We start from the raw sequence: 22,332 nt of genomic DNA, 5'->3' as shown, positions 1-22,332 counted from the left end.
TCACTGGATTATGGTAAGGTTAAAATGTGATAAGCATATTCACAGTGTTTAGCCTGCCCTTCAACCCATGAGGGAAAAGCTATGAGGAAAGTATTCAAACATGGGGGCAGTTGTGTTTGCACCTGTGTTACTGCCTACTGTCAGAATATTGTCCCAGCCAGGCAGCTTCATGTAATGTACACTCGGCATCACTAGCCTCTAGGAAGTCCTTAAGATAGTCATCTACACACTGGAAACAAATCTGTGAACCTTTAAAAGATAGATACTTATGCATTTAAAATAACCGAGATGCATGTTTGAATTTTAGAAATCTCCGAGAAGCCAGAGATAACGCTCTTGCTGAAAAGAACCGAGCAGTGACAGCAGAAAAGGATGCTCTAGAAAAGCATGAGCAGCTCCTTGACAGGTAAGAAGGAAATGGAAATGCTAGAATTCTTCAGTGCTTGTTCCCATTGCGTTTTCCTCTTAGAAAAATGTGTTTTCAAGCCAGCTATAGTAGAGCATGCCTATAGCTCCAGCACTGAGGCAGGAAGATGGCTGGAAATTGGAAGCCAGCCTGGACTGCCTCTTGTCTCAAACACCCAGTGTGGGGAGTGTGTGTGTGTGTGTGTGTGTGTGTGTGTGTGTGTGTGTGTGTGTGTATGCGTTTAATAGAACTATGATTTTCATTTCCATTGCAATATAATTGAAATGCATATTTTTATGTAATTGTTAACATATATGGAAACCATGCTCTAGAACAGGTAAGTTACTCCAGAGAGTTCCCTTGACCCTTTGAGTCCATCTTATCTGCTGCCCTTCTAGAGAGCAGCCTTGACTTCTACCACTGTCGTCAGCCGTGTTCTTAAACAAAACGGCAACAGTGGCACACATTAGCTACTCTCTGGCTCTAGTTTCCTTGACTCAGCATTTCTGTTCTATCCATTTTGATATTGATCATTGCTTATTTATATGTCTGAATATACCAGTTTGTTGATGTATTTTCCTGTTGATAAAAGAAAGAATGGGGTTGTTTTCAGTGGCAGCTACCAAAGTCAAGCTACTGTGAACGTTCTTAATCAAGTATTTTGTATATGTATGTGTGAGCACATGTTTTGGGTATGTGTATGTGTGAGCACATGTTTTGGGTATGTGTATATGTGAGCACCAGTTTTGTGTATATATGTGTGAGCACATGTGTTTCTCTTCGGTAGATACCTAGGAGTGGTATTGCCAGTCATTAAGGTATAAATAACATTTTAGTGTAGAGAATTCTGTGAAACTCACTCCAAAGTGGTTATACCGTTGTACACTCCCGAACCATTTGTCAAAATCTCTATCTTCTAGTTTTTGTAGGGAAGGCAGGAGAGAATGTTTTGTCTTCAGTTACTGCACAGATATTTTTATTAGGCCAATGAAAAGGAAATCAATTGTAAGCATGAAGTTAAAACATCATCACAGGCTGAAGAGATGGCTGCTCTTCCAGAGGTCCTGAGTTCAATTTCCTGCAACCACATGGTGGCTCACAACCATCTGTAATGAGATCTGGTGCCCTCTTCTGGCCTGCAGGCATACATGCAAGCAGAACACTATATACATAATAAATAAATATTTAAAAAAAAAGGAAAAGAAAAGAAAAAGCAAAAACATTATCACTTCACTGAGATGCTCTCAATTTTAAATAATTTGACTACATGTGGAATAAGGAACAATTTTTTTCTTTCTGCAACTTTTTATTTTGAAATAATTTTAGATAGAAGAGTTGATGAAATAGTACAGAAAGTTCACATATGCCTTTCACAAAGCAATAAGCCTTTGAAATTAAGCTCAATGTTTCTTTTATTGATAAATGAAGTGATGGGGGAATGTCTTTTTGTACGCTGTGAATATATGTTGCTCTGATTGGCTCATAAATAGAGCTGTTTGACCTAAGGCAAGGCAGCTTAGAGGCAGGCAGGAAATTCAAAGAGAGAGACAGGAAGAAGGCAGGGAGAGATGCCAGCGAGCCGCCCAAGGAGCAACATGTAATGGGATGCAGGAAAAGCCACAGAACATGTGGCAATATATAAATTAATACTTATGGGTTAAGTTAAGATGTAAGAGCTAGCTAGCAAAAGGCTTAAGCCATGGCCATGCAGTTTTAATTAATATAAGCCTCTGTGTGTTTACTTGGGTCTGAGTGGCTTCAGGACCGGGTGGGACACAGGAAAACTTTCTGCCACAATGATGTCCTATAGATTAATTTGTAATTATTTTTTTAAAAGTTCAGGTCTTACTGTTATCCAGACTGGCCTTAAAGTCTTAGCCCTAAATGATCCTCCTGCCTCAGCCTCCCAAGTAGCTGTGACTACGGGGACCCACCACCCTGCCTGGCTTCTAATTTGTAATTTAAGCAATATGAGCAACCAAAATTTGGGCCATGGATATAGTTTAGTGGACCAGCATTGCAGAGCATTTGAAAGACCCTAAGTTGGATCTACAGGCCTAGAAAATCATACAAACAAACAAACAAAACCTCACACTGAAAAATTGATATAAAGCAGAGAAGAGTAATAGAAATTGAACTACAGAATGTGAATCTAGTAGATGTTTTGATTTATTGATTATTGGTAAGCTGAGTGAATTTAATAGGAATACATATAAGAACATGGGCTTATGTCCAGAAAACCCAAGTTAGACTTGACTTCTGGGTTTAGATGATATACGAAAATAGCTGGAGAGGATAGTGTCAGATGGAGAGTAGTTTTGTGATGATCTGCCCTTCAGAATCCTGAGCTTGACACCAGGAAACCTTCAGGAGAAAAATGACCCAAACTAGGAAAATTCAAAGATACCTTTTAGTGGTAAATTAAAACTGTCCACAGATATTTAAATGGTTCATGTGTGAAAACTGGTTTTTATACCTGAAAGAATCTGAAGCAGCAAAATGGAGATTTCTGGACAAATGTCATTAATTAAAAGTAAAGAAACGCTTTCCAATGGGGCTTTTCGAGGTGCTGTACTTGACCAGATGCTTCTCTCCCAATAAGATACTGAGACAAGCTAGCAGGGCTCTGGGCAGAGTGTGTGTGTCCGGATTGAGGCTTCAGATGGGTGTCTTGAGGAATGTGAAGTTCCCATTTGAAAAATCTTAAATGTACTATTTTTTATTAAATGCTTTATGTAATATTCATACATGAAGTCCTTTTTTTAATCCTTTTGTTATCTGTGACAGTTGCTTATAAGAAAGATACACGGAAGCCAGGCAGTGGTGGTGCACGCCTTTAACCCCAGCACTCGGGAGGCAGAGGCAGGCAGAGCTCTGTGAGTTCGAGGCCAGCCTGGTCTACAGAGCGAGATCCAGGACAGGCACCAAAACTACACAGAGAAACCCTGTCTCGAAAAAAAAAAGAAAAGAAAAGAATGCTACATTGGTTAAGTTACCACGTAAAAAGAATGATGAATTCACTCATTTGACCATATTATTTTGAGGATGTTCACATTCACTTTTCTTTCTTTTTTTTTGTTTCTTCCAAAAAACCATAAAAGTTAGGACTATGACTTGAAAAGATACTGCCATCTATGTCCACATCACCATGAATGCTGGCATTTAAGTGGGAATGAAGCAAGTGCTTGAGTTTGTATTCAGTGTGAGGCCTTGGACTTCATCCTAGTACAGCAATAGTACATTAATACATGTATATTATATATATGTGTGTGTGTATAATATATATAATATTATATTATATATATAATATTAAGTATATTATATATATACTTAATTTAGTGAAAGCTTTCAGTGTAGATTCCCAGATGCTTGACCTAATGTACTTTGGCATACTTTTTATTTCTTATTTTGTAATTCTGAGGCGTTGAACCTAGGACCTTGGGTATGCCACATGGACACTTCACCAATAAGGCATACTCCAGGCATATTTTGGGAATGTTATGTTAGTATGTGTAGTAAAACACAAATCTTCATTCTTTGGAGATTGGCTTTTTAATGCCCAGATATGTAATTCTGGCTTCCTTTTTTTCAAAATGAGAATAAACAATGGTTTTTGATCTTTACAATGAGTGTGGCTTTGCTGAATCCAGCATGCAACATGTTCCTGTCATGTATAATTAGTATCCTTTCTTTTTATATGAGGTTTCATCAAATACCTCAATTTATGATTAAACAACCCATGTCATTATATAAAAAAAAAAAAAAAGCATAAGGAAGCCGTATGCCTTTTTCAACCATGAATGAAAAAGGCTTTTTACTTGAAGACTTTAATTTCCTACAAAGAAAAGGACTTTTCTTAGGTATATAAAAGACCTATGTATGTCCCAATTTCTAGCACAATAAAGTTTCTAAAACTAAGTATCAAGTATGCAACACTTGAGAACCTGGCCTGTTGCTTTGAATCTCTGTAGACTCCAAGGGTTCCACCCACCAACAAGAAACTTTAAAAGTCAGTCAGTGGAGCACTAGAAAAGATGGAAACTCTCTACAGAGCCTGGATTTGAAGCTACAATATAAGTATGCAATTTAAAATTAATTTACATTGTAAATATTTTCAGCTATAGTTTATCTTGTTTTAAAAATATGTTCTTGTGCAGCCTTGATATGAGGGTTTATGCCTATGTGTGATATGCCATGTGTGGTTGCTATCCTTGGGAGGCCTGCCCTTTTCTCAAGGGAAAGGAGGAGGAGTGGATCTGGGGGAGGGAAACTGTAGTCGGCATGTAATGTATGAGAGAAGAATAGATAAAAAGGAAGAAAAGCCAAGCAGTGGTCGTGCACACCTTTAATCCCAGCACTCGGGAGGCAGAGGCAAGCGGATTTCTGGGAGTTTGAGGTCAACCTGGTCTACAGAGTGAGTTCTAAGGACAGCCAGGCTACACAGAGAAACCCTGTCTCAAAAGAAACAAAGGGGAAAAAATATTTCCTGGCTGGACATGATGGCATACTCCTATAATCCTAGCACTTTCAAAGTAGAGGCAGGATGAAGAAGAGTCAAGGCTATCCTCAGCTACATCGCAAGTTTGAGGCCCACATGAGGGACAAAAGATACTGTCTCAAAAAGTAAAAGTAATGCATGTTTGAGAGGGTGGCAGGAGAATTTTGTGTTTTGAACATCTCGTTTGCCTGAAAGTATTTTCAAAGGACTACTAATGTGAACGTTTTCAGCCCCCACCCCACTATGTCTCTGATAATGGTAGAGTTCTTGGTGCCGTTTTCCTAGTAGAGATACTAGAGTGTGTGGGAAAGTAGGTGCTAAGAGGGACGCGTTCACATCTTAGTGAACTGGTTCAAAAGCCAGTAGAGCCAGGCATGCCTGCAGTCCAACACTTGGAAGACAGAAGCAAGCTTGTGAGTTTGAGGCCAGCCTGGGACCACAAATTGAACTGTCTCACAAACAAACAGACCCAACTGTTGATGTGGAAACGACTCCCAAGTTTCACAAGAGGAGGATGTTTGATACCCTTTCCTTCTCCTCTTTTCCTGTTTCTGTGTGCTCATCTGTCTTTTAATCTGCTCTACAATTCAGCAAAGAAATGTTTGTGTGGCTTACAAGATGAATTTAGTGGAATGAAGCCTATTGAGACATGAAAGAGAAGTGGTAGTATCATATCCAAACTTTGTTTTGTATAAAATGGATCATTTATTTATATTATTCCTAATTCTCATGGCTTGTAAAGTAATTCATGTGATTTGTTTTAAATGCAAAAATTGCTTATCTGTGTTTCTTCCTAAAGGACCCAATATACATTAACCCTTTGTTAAACATACATTAATGCGTTGTTGAATGAAATATTAGTGTCTGGATTTTGTTTGCTCTTTTACGAAGTTCTCTGTTGCTGGCCAGTCACATTCATCAGTCTCTCGGGATTTATAAGATTTATGTTGTTACTTGCTTCTCTTATTCCTTGCAGTCTTCCTTTGTCTCTCTTAGATCCACCATGTTTGTGTTGACATAGAGGATTCATATTCAAAAGACCAGCCCCCTATTTTTTTCTTAAATTTCCTCGCAGCTCTTAAGTTGCTAATCCATTTGATATATATTTATTTAGATGAACTTAGGTCTTAGTCTGGATTCATGACTTCCTAAGTTAGCATAAGTGATTCAGTTTCCTCCCAGTAAAGGCTTTAGAATCTGTAGTAATACAGTAAATGTGAAAGCATTAGGAAATATGGTGCCTGATGAAGAATATCTGTTCCTTTCAGTCTGAGCATAAGGCCGTGGACAGAAGTGATAAGAACTCTCGTATTCCTAGTACAATCTATGGCATCTATTCTTACACCTCCCCCCACTCCCCTTTTCCTTATGAGGCATGAGTCTAAACTTAAATGCCCCATTCCACCAGAAACAGTGACCTGGGAGGCCACTAATCTTGACAGATAACTTCTTATATTTTTGGTTGTGAGGCTAGCCTTTAACATCTCTCCAGCCCGACAGATAACTTCTTACCTATACCTGGGTTCATAAGCAGCATTAGTTATAAGTTTATATGTCTCCCCACATCCACATCTGAAAAGAACATATCTTGAATATTTTTGTCTAGCAAGTTAAAAGTATGCATGCTCATAGCAATTTGCTATCCTTTCTGTCAGTCTGTTCTCTAAAGGACAGTGATGTGATCCAGATAGTATTGTATCATAAATAGTGATAGCTATTGTTGTTGTTAACCTGAAATTCTGTGAGACAACACATCTTTATGCCGATATAGAAATAGAGTTATCTGTGCATTTGTGATATAAACTGCTGTAGAAGAACATTTCCATGCCATTTCACATTAACCAGATATCTGCCACTCTCAATTTTTTTTTAATTTTATTTTATTTTACAATACAATTCAGTTCTACATATCAGCCACAGATTCCCTTGTTCTCCCCCCTCCCACCCCCCTCCCCTTCCCCCCACCCTACCCCCCATTCCCACCTCCTCCAGGGCAAAGCCTCCCCCGAGGACTGAGATCAACCTGGTAGACTCAGTCCAGGTAGGTCCAGTCCCCTCCTCCCAGGCAGAGCCAAGCGACCCTGTATAAGCCCCAGGTTTCAAATAGCCAACTCATGCACTGAGCACAGGACCCGGTCCCACTGCCTGGATGCCTCCCAAACAGATCAAGCTAATCAACTATCTCACCCATTCAGAGGGCCTGATCTATAGCACTAAATGCCCACATAAAGAAGTTGGAGAAATCTCACACTAGTGACTTAACAGCACACCTGAAAGCTCTAGAACAAGAAGAAGCAAAGTCTCCCAGGAAGAATAGACGCCAGGAAATTATCAAAGTGAGAGCTGAAATCAATAAAATAGAAACAAAGAGAACAACACAAAAAATTAATGAAACAAAGAGTTGGTTCTTGGAGAAAATTAACAAGATAGACAAGCCCTTATCCAAACTAACTAAGACAGAGAGAGAGAGAGAGCATCCAAATCAACAAAATCAGAAATGAAAAGGGGGACATAACAACAGACATTGAGGAAATCCAGAGAATCATCAGGTCATACTTCAAAAACCTCTACTCCACAAAACTGGAAAGTCTAAAAGAGATGGATAATTTTCTGGATAGGTACCACATACCTAACTTAAATCAAGACCAGATAAACTATTTAAATAGTCCAATAACCGCTAAGGAAATAGAAATAGTCATTAAAAGTCTCCCAAGCAAAGAAAGCCCAGGACCAGATGGTTTCAGTGCAGAATTCTACCAGATCTTCAAAGAAGAGTTAATACCAATACTCTCTAAATTGTTCCACACAATAGAAACAGAAGGAACATTACCAAACTCCTTCTATGAGGCTACAATTACCTTGATTCCTAAACCAAACAAGGATACAACAAAGAAAGAGAACTACAGACCAATCTCCCTCATGAACATTGATACTCAATAAAATACTGGCAAACAGACTCCAAGAACACATCAAAACAATTATCCACCATGATCAAGTAGGCAAGGGTGGTTCAACATACGAAAGTCCGTCAATGTAATACACCATATAAACAAACTCAAAGAAAAAAAACCACATGATCATCTCACTAGATTGCAGAAAAGGCGTTTGACAAAACCCAACACCCCTTCATGATAAAGGTCTTGGAACGATCAGGAATACAGGGAACATACCTAAACATAATAAAGGCAATTATAGCAAGCCAACAGCCAACATCAAATTAAATGGAGAGAAACTCAAAGCAGTTCCACTAAAATCAGGAACAAGGCAAGGCTATCCGCTCTCCCCATACTTATTTAATATAGTACTTGAAGTTCTAGCCAGAGCAATAAGACAACATAAGGAGATTAAGGGGATACAAATTGGAAAGGAAGAAGTCAAGCTTTCCCTATTTGCAGATGACATGATAGTATACTTGAGTGACCCCAAAGATATAATAATTATTATTACTATAAAAATATCACACACTGAAATGAACCAGACCGGAAGTCTATATATTGAACTGACCTTGTTTCTACACGGTTAGCATGTTACATTTCTGAAAACCTCCAGTGGAGTATTTGATTGTAAGAGAAGATATGCTTGCTCTTGCTTCTAGTCTTGAGGCAAGGGCTAGGAGTGTATTATATATTAACTTTCATTCTTTCATGAATCCATGTTTTTAGTAAGAACTTATTAACAGATCAAGGATGGCCCCTAGTAATATCAAAGTGTTGAGAATTTCTAACAATTATTGATGATTTTTGTCAAATTCTTTTTAGTTTTTAAAAATCTGAAATTAAAATACAATAATACCATTACCCCCATTCCTCCCTTCAACCTCTCCCAAATTCCCCAACCACACTTGCTTCCTCTCAAATTCATAGCTTCATTTTCTTTGTTATTGTTATATATACATGTAAATGCATAAATGCATGAAGACCACCTGCTCAAGTCCATTTAGTGTTACTTGTATATGTGCTATTACAGGCTGATCACTTTGTGTTGAGTAATCATTTAGGGGGTTTATCCCTGGGGATGACTCTTTCTTCACTCTCAGCATCCCTTAGTTGCCTGTAGTTCTTTCCTTAGGGTTAGAACACCTTGAGCTTTCCCTCTGTTAGCATGTCTTTTATCATCCTTATTTAGGTCTTTAAAATCAGGCCTGTGTGCTAGGGATGTAGCTCAAGCTAAAAACACTTGCCCAGACACAGGAAGCCCTGGGTTAATCCAAAGCCCTGGATGTGGTGGTGCTTTCCTGTAATCTCAGGTCTAAGGAAGGTGGGAGACAGGAAGAACAGATGTTCAAGGTCATCCTTGGCTATCAGGTGCAAGACCAACCTGAGCTACTTGAGACTTTGCAGATGAAATTCTAAACAGTCTTATTAAATAAGAAACATGGAGCCAAATGAGTTAAAAGCCCCAAAGATCAGAGCACTAGCAAAGTCTTTAGCTTATCAGTTGCTGCCATCCTTCCCCTGAGAGAGAGACCTCCTGTGTGACCCATCTTTTTATTGCCTTTCTGTTCTACCTTCTCATTGGTTTTAAACCCAACCACATGATTTTCTCGCCACTGCCTGTCTACACAGACCTCCAGGTCTCTATGGTTCATACTGAGATTAAAGGTTCAGGTCACCACTTGACTGTGTCCTTGAACACACAGAGACTCTGCCTGCCATGTGATCAGATTAAGGGCGTGTGCCACCACTGCTGGACTTCTGCTAAATGGCTTGCTCTTAGCTCTGATCCCCAGGCAACTTTATTTATTAACATACAAATAAAATCACATTTCAGCACAAATAAAATATCACCATAAGACTTAATCTCAAACAATGAATGAATGAAATGAGGCCTGTGCTCTACTGTTTTGTTTTGGTTTATATTTTTTTTTAGTTTTGTATTTCATACATTTTCAACTTTTCACAAAAGTTATATAAGTTGTCTCCAAGTCTTGCTTTTTATCCCAACACATCCCTGAAAACACACACACACACACACACACACACACACACACACACACACACACACACACACACTCATATGCTCCTGTGGTTTATTTCTGAGTAATTTCAGAATAGGCTGCATCTTATGTGCTTACCTCTTTGTGGTGGCCCACAGAGACTTCCTGGTGAGACCTTACTGTAGGACAGAGAATCTGAGCTTGCTTTCCCCAAAAAGGTACGTAAGGAGATGATTTGGCCACAGGCGTGTTTACCACGTGTTTGAAAGGGTCTCCACCTGGCTTTATGGTGTACTTTGATCTTACAAGGGGCATTCTTTTGTCTCTCCCCTTTGGCATATTATAAAAAGTCCTTTTGAATAAAGCTCTGGGCAGCTGAGTATTGACCCAGGACACTCCTGAAGCTATCCTGTGCTCTGTGTTTCTTATTGTCTCCTTCTGTCTTTCTATCTAATATTTCCTCATTCCTCTCTCTTCCACCCAAGAACCCTTCAATAGATGGGAGCAGGTTGGAGCTGGTCTCCCACAGACTCCCAAACTTCTTCAGGGTGTATTTCTTAAGGAATGTTCTTACTTCAGGGTGTATTTCTTAAGAAATGTTCTTATACAACTGCAAAACGTATTTTAATATAAGAGCATTTAATAGCAGTATGCTTATAGTAATGCTTTTTACATGTTTTTGTCAGTTGTCCCAATGTTCTTTCGTAGTACCATTTATTTGTGTTTTTAAACACACAGGGATCAGAAGATAGCCTCTGAAGTGGGTTCTTTCCTTCCTCCGTGTGGGTTCCAGGCATCATGCTCAGTGCCTTTGCTGGCCAAGTCACTCAGTGACCTCAGATTACTATGTGCATGGCACAGGGTCCAGCCCGGTAGCTTGCACTTCTTTACTGCCTCCTCAGCCTTCTTGATTCTCAAATTCTTCTGGAATTTGATTCTTTACCTTCCTCATTTTGTTTTCATAACATTTGATTCCTTTTCATTTAATGTTACAGGTATTCTATTGGACTCTTCTACTCAGCGTTAGTGCCATAAGACTCTACCAACAGTGGTTAAAACTCAGTGGTTCTTTATGTCTCATAACTCTGATTAGCTGCAGAGCAAGCATTTTATCTAGATGCTTATCTGGAACTTTTAAACTCGATGTTTATGAAATATCTTCTCATGTCCAACCCTCTGAATGTACAGTCTCCTGTTGAATTTATTTCTGTAAATGACTCTACTGCCTGGAAGCCAGTTCCATGGGAATCTTAGAGAATAACAGGCCTTTCTCTTTGCTCCAGTATTTAAACATTTGTTGGATTTCAGCCTGTGATGCCTCTGAAATCTTCGCTCCTGTTGCCATCATCCTGAGTCAGCCTGCCTTTGCTTGTTGGTTGCTTTTGTATTATACACATGATCTTCTTGGTTGCTCCATCTCTCCCCAGTCAGTTAATCCTCTTGCTTAGACCTGTTCTTCCTCTCATAGTGTTACATTCTGACATCATCATTTGCCCAGGTACTTGAACAGAACTAGTAATTCGCAACTGCTATTTCTCATGCTCACTTTCCATATCATTGATTCAACCAACAAATCCTTATTGATACCTAATACCATGACCCAGGTACTATGCTACACTATTGTATGCTTAGGGATATGTTAGCAAATGCCCTGGACATTACCACTGCTAAGAGCTAGTTTAAGGATACAAAAACAAACAATCATATAATTGCCTGATTATAATTGTAAAGTTTGGTAATTGCTCCAAATTAAATTGTGTAATAACAAATTATGGTGGCAGTAAAAGGATACCATGATAGGGTAATTCTAATTTTTAAATATATCTAATTGTTTCCTACCTCTTAATCCTGAATAGCACTGCATTAGTCTAGCCTTTATTTTCCTTTTGCTAAACTAATTATCTCTTTAAACTATGGTTCTGCTTTTAGTTTTGGTCTCTCTAGTCCCATCAATCTATATGGATATAAGAATTCCATTTGTGCTGTTCAGCAAACGCCATGCACACTGCTCAGCTTAGCATTTATAGTCCTCTGAAGTCCTTAGATCTTTCCAGTCTCCCCTTCTTCTGACTCCACATGCACCACACTGTCAGTCTCTACCTTTGTCATGCTTTCTATATAGCCTGTTTCTGAAGAATGGCCTTCTCCATATGTGTGTGTCTTCCATTTATCTACCAAGGAAATAAATATCCCTTCTTTTATTAAGACTGAATTCAGTGATAATCTGTCATATCTTAATTTCCATTCAGAAAGATTTGAGAGTCTTCCCTTAGGTTTTTAATACTAGTTATAGCTCTATGCTTATTGACAAGCCCCTCTGAAGTATTGAGCCTTTGAGATCTCTCCTCTATTGGTGAAATTATTAAGGCCACTCCACGTAGATAAAAGGAGATTTATTTAATGGCGTAACTTACAAATTAAGGGATAGGTAGGTCGCGGAGTCTGGGGAAGGTGTATCGCAGTCCAGCGGTGTTCTCTGGAGCTCTGCTTGGTACACCTCTCTAGTCCAGGGTCCCGCAACAGAGAGAGCCCGCCGATCCAGATCTCAGGTCCCCAGGCGCCTCCTTTCGCCCCGCCTTGTAGGCGTGACAGTTGCTGAAGTCTCAATGGGGGTTGGAACTTCCAGATCAAAGCTGGAATGGCTACCCACTACATCTCCCCCTTTTTTTCTAAATAAGAAAGTTCTAACCTAATACAAGACTATATACAAAGGAATGGTTATCAAATATAGTCCAGGAATAATGAGGGATAATGACCTAGATAAGATGGAACTACAACCAATGCAAACAATATCAAGCAAGAAACACATACTATAATCCAGAGAAGTATAGAGCATAGGTAAATGGCATGTTACAAAGATCATTCCAAAAGGTGTCCTATCCTAAAGAACCTGAATCTAATACTTAATATGTTCTATCTACTAGGTTGTAACTATAACTGCTAGTCTTCAATCCCATCAAAGACCTGAGAAGGAATATAATGGTACCTGAGAAATGGTAGATGGATGCAAGCAACTTTCGGGAATCTTGCGAGAGTAGACGGAGACAGCTGGCAGCCTGGACAGTCACCTAATGTTTCTCAGCATTGTTGGTGCATTCAAATTGGCTACAGGCCTAAAGTATCTGACAGACCATTTTCAGAAGCAGGAATTCTGAAAGACCATCTTACCCTGTCTTGGCAGAGTACAGTGGTCGCTTTCCTTGTGTCCCGCTTGTCCAGAAAGGACAGCATTGCATTAGTACTGTCAGCCGTCGAGGCAAGGGCAGTTCTTTGCCCAGTAGGCCATTTTGTGCCAAGAAGACAAACTTCCAAATGGAAATGTCTTAGAAGCCCAACATTCTCTCGGGATCAAATTGGTGCAGCCAGGAGCAATTATGTCTCACATCAACAGAATTCTAAGTTATTTAAATGCCATATTCTCTAGGTCTATGAAGTGTTTGAAGACTACCTGTCCATCTGACCTATGTATCTGTAAATTTGGATAACCTAACTAACGTAACTATAGAGATGACAAGCATAGGTGACTATAAATCTATAAGTCTTATCTACCGAAATAACCTAAGGACTAAGGCTTCACGTAAACAAGGTAAACAGTCTATAAGCAAGTGTATGGTAAAGAACGATGACTTCAAAATTGTGACAATACACAAGATGTTATAACAGAGGTAGGAGTATATAGTACAATATGCAATATGACAATAATCTTAAATATATATCAATATACCGAATATCCTAAACAGAAGTAGAACCTACATAAAGTATGACAGATATAAATTTACATTTGTATCAATATACAAGTTATCTTAGACAGGAATATAAAAATAGTTTACATTTGTATCAACATATAAGAATCCATAACAGTGCAAATTACAGTGCAAATTATTTAAGGCTGCTATTTTACTAAATTTGTTTACTAGTATACATAATAATCTACCATAATACCTTATACCTATCCATTCCATTTCTTCTTTTCATTTTTTTTTTTTAGAATACTGAGTTTAATATTTCCTTCCACCCCCAACCCTATAACCATCATCCATAACCCTGAGAATTATGAAACCTAAGGGAGAAGGGGCGTCGTTTTCTTAGAATTACTTCCTGCTGTTTAGGGGGTGATGTTATTTCTGTTGGGTACTGTGAGAAAGCTCAGATAGTTAAATCTCAGTTAGACTAACTGTAGGTTCTGCAGCAAGTCTTAGAGTAATGGGTAAGATTGTCTGAAATTCTGGTAAGAAGTGTAGTATGATGATGATTACCATGGCATCATTCTGGATTGGGTAGAGTTGTTGTTGGGGCCCCGTCTTCCTTCTGGAGACTTCTGAGATTGCTATTAGAAAAACTTATTTGTTATCAAAATGGAAGGTTTGGATTTAAGGAGGACATAGCATGTAAGAAAGGATTCTGAGAAATCAAGAGTAAGCATGGAGAGAGTTAGAATCTAGAAGACAATGGTCCTTTTTTATTGGTTTCCTTCCATCCCACACCAGAGGGCTCTTCAGATATGGGACTGAAGAATCTCTCAAACTTCCTTTTAGCAATATGCTTGGGTTTAGAGAAGGAGTGAGCCAATTCCATCTCCAAAGTCAGCTTGGCTTATAATTGAATTGGAACCACAACTTTTCTAGATTGATAGAGAGATAGATATTAGACAGTGAGATTTTACCGTGTGTAGATTGGTACCAATAGATTCTTTCTTTCTGCTGTAAACATCCGGATATCCAAGGCCTTATGACTTCTGTAAGATGGGTATTTCCATCATCCTGGAAAGACAAAAACAGAACCCTACCCCAACCTTTGAATGTTAAATTTTTCTTACAACTTGTAGAGATGTCACATTGGTGGATGATCTTTTACTTCTCCTCATCAAGGGGTTTTTCCTGTTCGAATCGAATTTTTATTAATTTTGTTGGTATCCATAGCTTTTCTTCTCCTGCAGAAACAAAGGCAAAACCCCTTCCCCAACGTAGAACATATCCAGGTTTCCATTCTGAGGTCAGCACATCCTTGAAATAAACTGGTTGGTTTAGCTCAGGAGTTTTGTCTGTCGTCCAATGTCTCTCTGCAGCTGTTGTTCCTTTCTCATCAGCATTGAGAAAATTCAAGGTTAATAAAGCACTATGCAATCTATTTCTAGGAGTCATTGTTACGCGTTGCTGTTTATTTAGCATATCTTTTAAAGTTCGATTGGATCTTTCTATGACTGCTTGGCCTGTGGGATTGTGTGGTATACCTGTAACATGCTTTATATTGTAATAAACAAAGAATTGTCTCATTTTATTGGAGACATATGCTGGGGCATTGTCTGTCTTAATTTGTATTTGGTATTCCCATGATGGCCATAACTTCTAATAGGTGTGTAATCACAGAATCAGCCTTTTCAGAACTCATAGGAGTTGCCCACTGAAATCCTGAATAGGTGTCAATGGTATGATGTACATACTTTAATCTTCCAAATTCTGCAAAATGAAACACATCCATCTGCCAAATTTCATTTCTTTGTATACCTTTTGGATTGCTCCCTGCAGGTAATGGAAGTTGGTTATAGATGGAACAAGTAGGACATTTTTTCACAATATCCTTAGCCTGTTGCCAAGTGATGGAGAAATCCTTCTTCAAACCTTTGCTATTTACATGGCATTTCTTATGAAATTCTGAAGCTTCTAGCACATTACCTATTAGTAACTGATCAATCTCATCATTACCTTGTGCTAGAGGTCCTGGCAGACCTGTATGGGATCTGATATGTGTTATATATATAGGATGTTCCCTTTTTCTGATGATTTCCTGCAATTGTATGAATAATGAAGTTAATTCTTTATTATCAGGAATAAATTCAGCAGTTTCAATATGTAAAACAACTCTCTCTGCATATTGAGAGTCAGTGACTATATTGAGGGGTTCTGTGAAGTCCATCAGTACCATAAGAATGGCATACAGTTCTGCCTTTTGTACAGAGCTGTATGGACTTTGTACCACTTTACTTAAGTCTCCTGATTTATATCCTGCTTTCCCTGATTTATTTGCATCAGTATAGAATGTGAGGACTCCAGAAATTGGCTTTTGTCGTACAATGTGAGGAAGGACCCATTCAGTCTTCTTTATGAATTCTATTCTCTTGCTTTTGGGATAGTGGCTGTTAATCTCTCCCAAAAAGTTACTGCAGGCTCTCTGCCAGTATTCATTATCTTTCCATAGTGATGAAATTTCTTCATTAGTTAAAGGTACTACAATTTCTGCTGGGTCCATTCCTGTCAACTGGCGAAGTCTTAGTTTACCTTTTTGAATCAAATCAGAGATCTTTTCTATATAAGTCTTTAATTTCTTATTTGGTTTACGTGGTAGGAATATCCATTCCAATATAATATCTTCCCTCTGCATCAAAATACCTGTTGGGGAGTGTCTGGAGGGGAATATGACAAGAATGCATTTAAGTTCTGGATCCACACGATCCACATGTGCTTCTCGAATTGTCTTTTCTACTAGAGCCAATTCCTTCTCAGCTTCGGCTGATAATTCTCTTGGACTATTTAATTCTTTGTCCCCTTCTAGGGTATTAGCCAAATTTTGTAGTCCATCTTTGGGTATTCCCATGATGCCCAGTAAGTTGGAAATGCTTCCTAATAACTTTTGAAAATCATTAAGAGTCTTCAACCGATCTCTCCTTAGCTGTACCTTTTGGGGTCTAATTTTTTGTAGCTCTATCTTATATCCTAAGTAGTTAATAGAATCTCCTCTTTGTATTTTTTCAGGAGCAATTTGCAGTCCCCAGCGAGGCAAAACTTTTTTTACTTCTTCAAACATGCTTTCTAATGTATCTAACTTTGGATCAGCTAATAGGATATCATCCATATAGTGATAAATTATGGATTGTGGAAACTTTACACGAATTATCTCCAATGGTTTCTGCACAAAGTATTGGCACAAGGTAGGGCTGTTTAACATTCCCTGTGGGAGGACCTTCCATTGATATCTCTTGACTGGCTGAGAATTGTTATAATTAGGTACTGTGAAGGCAAATTTTTCTCTATCATTTTCTTGTAAGGGTATGGTAAAGAAACAGTCTTTTAAGTCAATGACTATTATAGGCCATTCTTTAGGTAGCAGAGAGGGCAAGGGCATCCCAGTCTGTAGGGAGCCCATTGGCTGAATTACTTTATTAATAGCTCTCAGATCTGTCAGCATTCTCCAATTACCAGACTTTTTTTTAATAACAAATACAGGAGAATTCCAAGGGCTGGTAGATTCTTCAATGTGTTGAGCATTTAACTGCTCTTGAACCAGCTGTTCTAAAGCTTGTAGCTTGTCTTTTGTCAAAGGCCATTGTCCAACCCAGACAGGTTTATTAGTTAGCCATTTTAAAGGTAAGGCAGTTGGTACTTCTGAGGGTTCAATAGCAGTTGTGCTCTGTTTGTGAACAGCCTGAATGGTTGGTGCCTGATTTTTATAGCATGTGATGATATTATTCCTAGAAACATGCATTTGTCTGTATTCTTTTTCTGAAAGTGTAGGAATTTTAATCTGGGTATTCCACTGTTGTAACAGATCTCGGCCCCAAAGATTTACTGCTACATTTGCTACATATGGCTTCAGCCTTCCTCTCTGTCCTTCTGGCCCTATGCATTCAACCCATCTCGAACTCTGTTTTATCTGAGATAGGGTGCCAATCCCTAAAAGTTGGACATCTACCTCTTGAAGAGGCCAATTTGGATGCCATGATTTTGGTGTAATTATAGTCACATCTGCACCTGTGTCTACCAGTCCCTCCATAACCAGGCCATTAATTCGAATTCTAAGCTTTGGTCTTTGTTCATTTATGGAAGTCTGCCAAAATATTTGTTTTATAGTGTTCTTTGTAAACTGTGATCCATCCATCAGAGCTGTTTTATCATCCATTGCAGTATCGGTTTTTACATTAAGCATTGGTTTATTCAGTTGTCTTGGAGAGGAATTTCTTCCACAGTGGCTGGGAATGTTCGTACTACATTGGATTTGGGGGCCTGCAAGAGGCCCCCTGAGGCGTTTCCCGCCAGTAAAGGGTTACCTCGTATATCTATTTTTGATCTGCACTCACTGGTCCAATGTCGGCCTTTGCCACACCTTCTACATAATCCGGGAGGTGGTTGGGGTCTCCTGTTTAGGCTATTCCTAAAAGGAATATTACTCCTAGGAGTACCCCACGTACAGTTTTTACTTATATGACCTGGTGTACCACATGTAAAACATTTGGTAACACGGGGCCTTCTTTCACCTCTGGGATTTGTCTCTCCTATCCAAGCCTCATTACTGTAGTTACGAGACTCAACACCATTAGTATACTGAATCCATTCTTCCAAAGGAGCTGATCTGATCTTTAATGGTGTAAGTATTCTTCTGCATTCTGCATTAGCATTGTCGAATGCCAAGGACTCAGTTAATACTTTTCTTAATTCTTTATCTGATACAGCTCTTGTTATAGCTGTGTTCAGTCTTTGTAAAAAATCAGTGAAGGGTTCGTGTGGTCCCTGAAATATCTTTGTGTATACCTCAGTTGGTTTTCCAGGTTCTGGAATTTTTTCCCAAGCGTTTAGAGCTGCTGTACGGCATAGGGATATTGTATGCTCATCATAAATGGCTTGTACATTCCTGTCAGCAAAACATCCCTCACCAAGTATTTGATCTTGGGAGATCACGAAACCTCTGAGTTTACCTTGTTGTTCTAAAATTTTTGCCTCTTCTCTCAACCAGCTTTTCCACTGTAGCTGCTGGCTATATTCTAGAACAGCTGAAATTAACTGATGCCAGTCATCTGGGATGATTCTATGTGAGGTAGACCATGAATTTAACATCTGTTTTACGTACGTGGAGTGTATCCCATATGTAACTACTGCTTCCTTTATATTTTTAAAGTCCCTTGTTGAAATTGGTTGTAATGTATATGTAGTATATGGCTCGGGGTGTGTGTCATCCGCTGGCTTCTCATGGATGATAACAGGATAAGCCATTGTGTGAGAGCCATTTGGAGATGTTACAACCTCTATGGTCTTGCCCTTCTGCTTATTAGGTCCCTTGTCATGTTTACTGAGAGTTTCTTCTAAGGCCTGCAAACGAGCACCTAGGGTCTGTTCTATGGAGTGAGCCTCCTCTCTGGCAAGGGACTCCAGATTCCTCATGGAATCATAGAAGTTTTTATGTTCCTCAGAAACACATGATTCCATGGACCTTATCTTATCAATTAATGATAATCTTTCTTCCTTATATAGTGTCTGGAGAGTTAGTGTTCTGTCCATTAAATATTCACATTTATTATCAATAAGATCAATTTTTGGTACAAGCCTGTTTTGTAAATTCTGATCAGCAGATTCCAGAGAAAGAATCTTTCTCTCTAAGGTCTCATTGCTATCCCTTAAAGCAGATTCCAGAGATAGAATCTTTTTCTGTAAGCCTTCATTGCTCTCGCTTAAAGCCTGTATCAGTCCCAATAATGACTCATCTTTGTTCTTGTTATTAAACCAGTGTTTGAACACTGTGTGGATTATTACAATGAATGCCAAAATGGTACAGGCCAGATATGCCTTAGGAAGGTCGTATATTTCCAGTAAGATGTCATTCATCATACAAGCAAAAAGGTTTTCGAATTCTTGTGAGGTAATGTTGTCAGCCATATTACAAGAATTACTCAAAATTTGTTAGTCAATTTTAAGGTGTAAAATTATCAGGTGCCTTTGCTTACCTTTTGTGGTTTTTTGGGGGGTGTAGTAGCACTTTTCAGCCAGCAGGTGGCGTTGGTACAGCTCCAAAGCAGGGCCTGCTGGTGATCTTGGCTGACTGAAGCTCGCTGGAGTCAAGATGGCGGGAGCCGAAGCTGGCGCCGGCACTCAGGAAGCCGGGGAGTGCCTCTTTCGCTGGTCTCAGGGCTAAGCTAGGGAGCTGAGACCGGACTAGCTGCTCCCTCTTTAGGGAATGGAACCATGTAGGTGTTCCCTGGTTATATGGAACTTTGCAGGCGGGTTTAGGTACCCGCTAGCCGGGGAAGAGGCTGAGGGTGGGAGCCACCCAGGCCTTTGGAATTTGCCCCACGTGAGCGCCAGATATTGGTGAAATTATTAAGGCCACTCCACGTAGATAAAAGGAGATTTATTTAATGGCGTAACTTACAAATTAAGGGATAGGTAGGTCGCGGAGTCTGGGGAAGGTGTATCGCAGTCCAGCGGTGTTCTCTGGAGCTCTGCTTGGTACACCTCTCCAGTCCAGGGTCCCGCAACAGAGAGAGCCCGCCGATCCAGATCTCAGGTCCCCAGGCGCCTCCTTTCGCCCCGCCTTGTAGGCGTGACAGTTGCTGAAGTCTCAATGGGGGTTGGAACTTCCAGATCAAAGCTGGAATGGCTACCCACTACACTCCTCTCCTCTCTTCCCCTCTCCTCTTCCCCTTTCCTCTCCTCCCCTCTCTTTTCCTCTCCTCCTCTCCCCTCCTCCTCTCCTCCTCCTCTCCTGTCCTCCTCATTATTATTTTTTTTTTTTTTTGAAACAAGGCTTTACTGTGTATTGCAGGCTGGCCTCAAACTTGCAACTTGCTCTATACCCCAGGGTAACTTCAATTCATGACCCTCCTGCCTCAAACTGCAAAGTCGCTGCAGGCTTGGGCCACTATGCCCACTGAGGTCAGAGACCTTGTAGCTCCCTTATCTTCCTTCTTTACCAAGCTTTGGATTCACCATCTTTGGATGTAAGTCATTATGTATCAATTTTAATTCTCAGAAGTTTTCTCTATTGATTTTAACTAAACAACTTTGCACACTCGTAACTCAGTCTGAATGCTGAAAAGAGTACCCAAGATTATTAACTCAGTTTTCCCAAATGTAGGTGAATCGCAGTTACCTATGGGTTTGTTTTGTTTTGTTTTTGGAGATGGTGTTGTTTGTTTCTATGTGAGTGGGTTTTTGTTTTGTTTTTGTTGTTTTGAGACAGGGTCTCTTGGAGCAGGAAGCCTAGTCCTGCTACTGCTACAGCTACTTCCCAAGGGCTGAGTTTACAGCACTTACTACCACCACTGTTTCCTGGAGGCTTTTTATGCTTAGCTTGTTTATGTTTCAGAAAACATTCCTTTGCCTATCATCCCCCGCCCCTAGTGAGTGAAGACTTCTGTAGGAAGGGTCAGAATTTATACCCCTTTTAATGTTCTCCAGATTCTCCTGATGTGCCCTTTCCCCACATACACACTTTGGAAACACTGTACTGGACCAGTTTTGAGAAGAGTTTGGTTAACTGCCATTCAAACATTTATGTCAGAAAAGTCAGGACACAAGTCCTGGGCTCTAAAATGTTGAAGAATGAGTCCTGAAGACATACCCGTAGACTTGAATGCAACCCCCCAAAAATCCTAAAGCAGATTATTAAGCAGATATTGAATATTTAGATAAGAAAATATTTTTATGGCCACCATTCTTTAACTCTTTTTTTCTTTTTTAAAGAGATTTTATTATTTTTAATCATGTGTATGTCTGTATGTGGATATGTAAGTGTCATGACCCATGGAGTCTAGAACTGCGTGGTGCTTTGGAGTTAGACTCACAGGTGTTTGTGAGCTGCCTGATGTGAGTACTGGAATTCAAACTCAGATTTTCTGCAAAAGCAGTGCATGCTCCAAATCAGTGAGCCATCTGCCCAGCCCCCAGCATTTGGTAAGTCGTAACAAACTGTTTTTACTTCTTCTTTTTGAAATATTTGGTTGGATCTCCAGGGAAAGATACTTCAATCCTAACAGTGAGTCAAGATTTAAAGTCGGGTGCAGCTACACACCTATAATCCTAGCCCTCCAGAAACTGAGATGGAAATGGGGATGGGGGAGTCAAGGCTAGCCTGAGGTACAATTCAAAGCCAACCTAATGAAACTCTGCCTTCAAAAACAAGCAAAGTGAGAAGAAATATCTCTGTTTGACACATGGAAGATAACAGTTTCAATTAGAGCAGATAAATATAAATTTCCAGAGAAGCTTGACAAGTAGATAAACTTAGAAGAGTACTAGTAGTTCAGTGGCTACAGACTTGTTTTTCAGTCAGTCTGTAGTTCAAATTGGATGTGCTACATCTTGTTTGCACAGTGCACAATAAGGATAGTTCTTTTTCCCACTTCTATACTGTAAACAAACCTGCTTTCAAGACCAGTACCATAAATCTTTTACTTAGCTAGTTTCGAGATTCACTCTTGGCATTCCCAGTAACTGCCAGGGGAACAACTGTAAGTGTGTGTGGTATATTCATGTTTGTGCACATATGTGTGCAGTTTGCTCATTTATATGTACTTGTATGGAAGCCAGAGGTAGACTTCAGTTATCCTTGTCACCTAAGTTTTTGAGACAGGCCTCTCACTGAATCTGGAGTTTACCATTTCAGCTACACTGGCTGGCCAGCGATCCACCAAGATTCACTTGTCTCCCTACCCACCCAGTGCTAGAGTTCTAGGTGCACCATCAAACCTGGCTTTTACATGGGTGCTGGGTATCCAAACTTGGGCTC

The 22,332-nt window shown here is 39.6% G+C and overlaps 1 protein-coding gene across 5 annotated transcripts in view; it reads left to right on the top strand.

Moving 5' to 3' along the window:
- Window positions 1–22,332, top strand: part of Pibf1 (progesterone immunomodulatory binding factor 1) — a 191,505-nt gene that overhangs the window by 52,884 nt on the left and 116,289 nt on the right. For all 5 annotated transcript variants that reach the window (XM_052732598.1, XM_052732599.1, XM_052732602.1 and 2 more), the window contains exon 10: window positions 308–406. In XM_052732598.1, coding sequence (XP_052588558.1) covers window positions 308–406 — 99 coding nt within the window. The remainder of the gene's footprint in view (window positions 1–307; window positions 407–22,332) is intronic.

Source organism: Peromyscus californicus, unplaced genomic scaffold (genome assembly GCF_007827085.1).
Source record: "Peromyscus californicus insignis strain IS unplaced genomic scaffold, ASM782708v3 Scaffold_12__1_contigs__length_115047231, whole genome shotgun sequence".
Classification (NCBI taxonomy): domain Eukaryota; kingdom Metazoa; phylum Chordata; class Mammalia; order Rodentia; family Cricetidae; genus Peromyscus; species Peromyscus californicus.
This window is presented reverse-complemented; position numbering and strand designations above follow the sequence as displayed.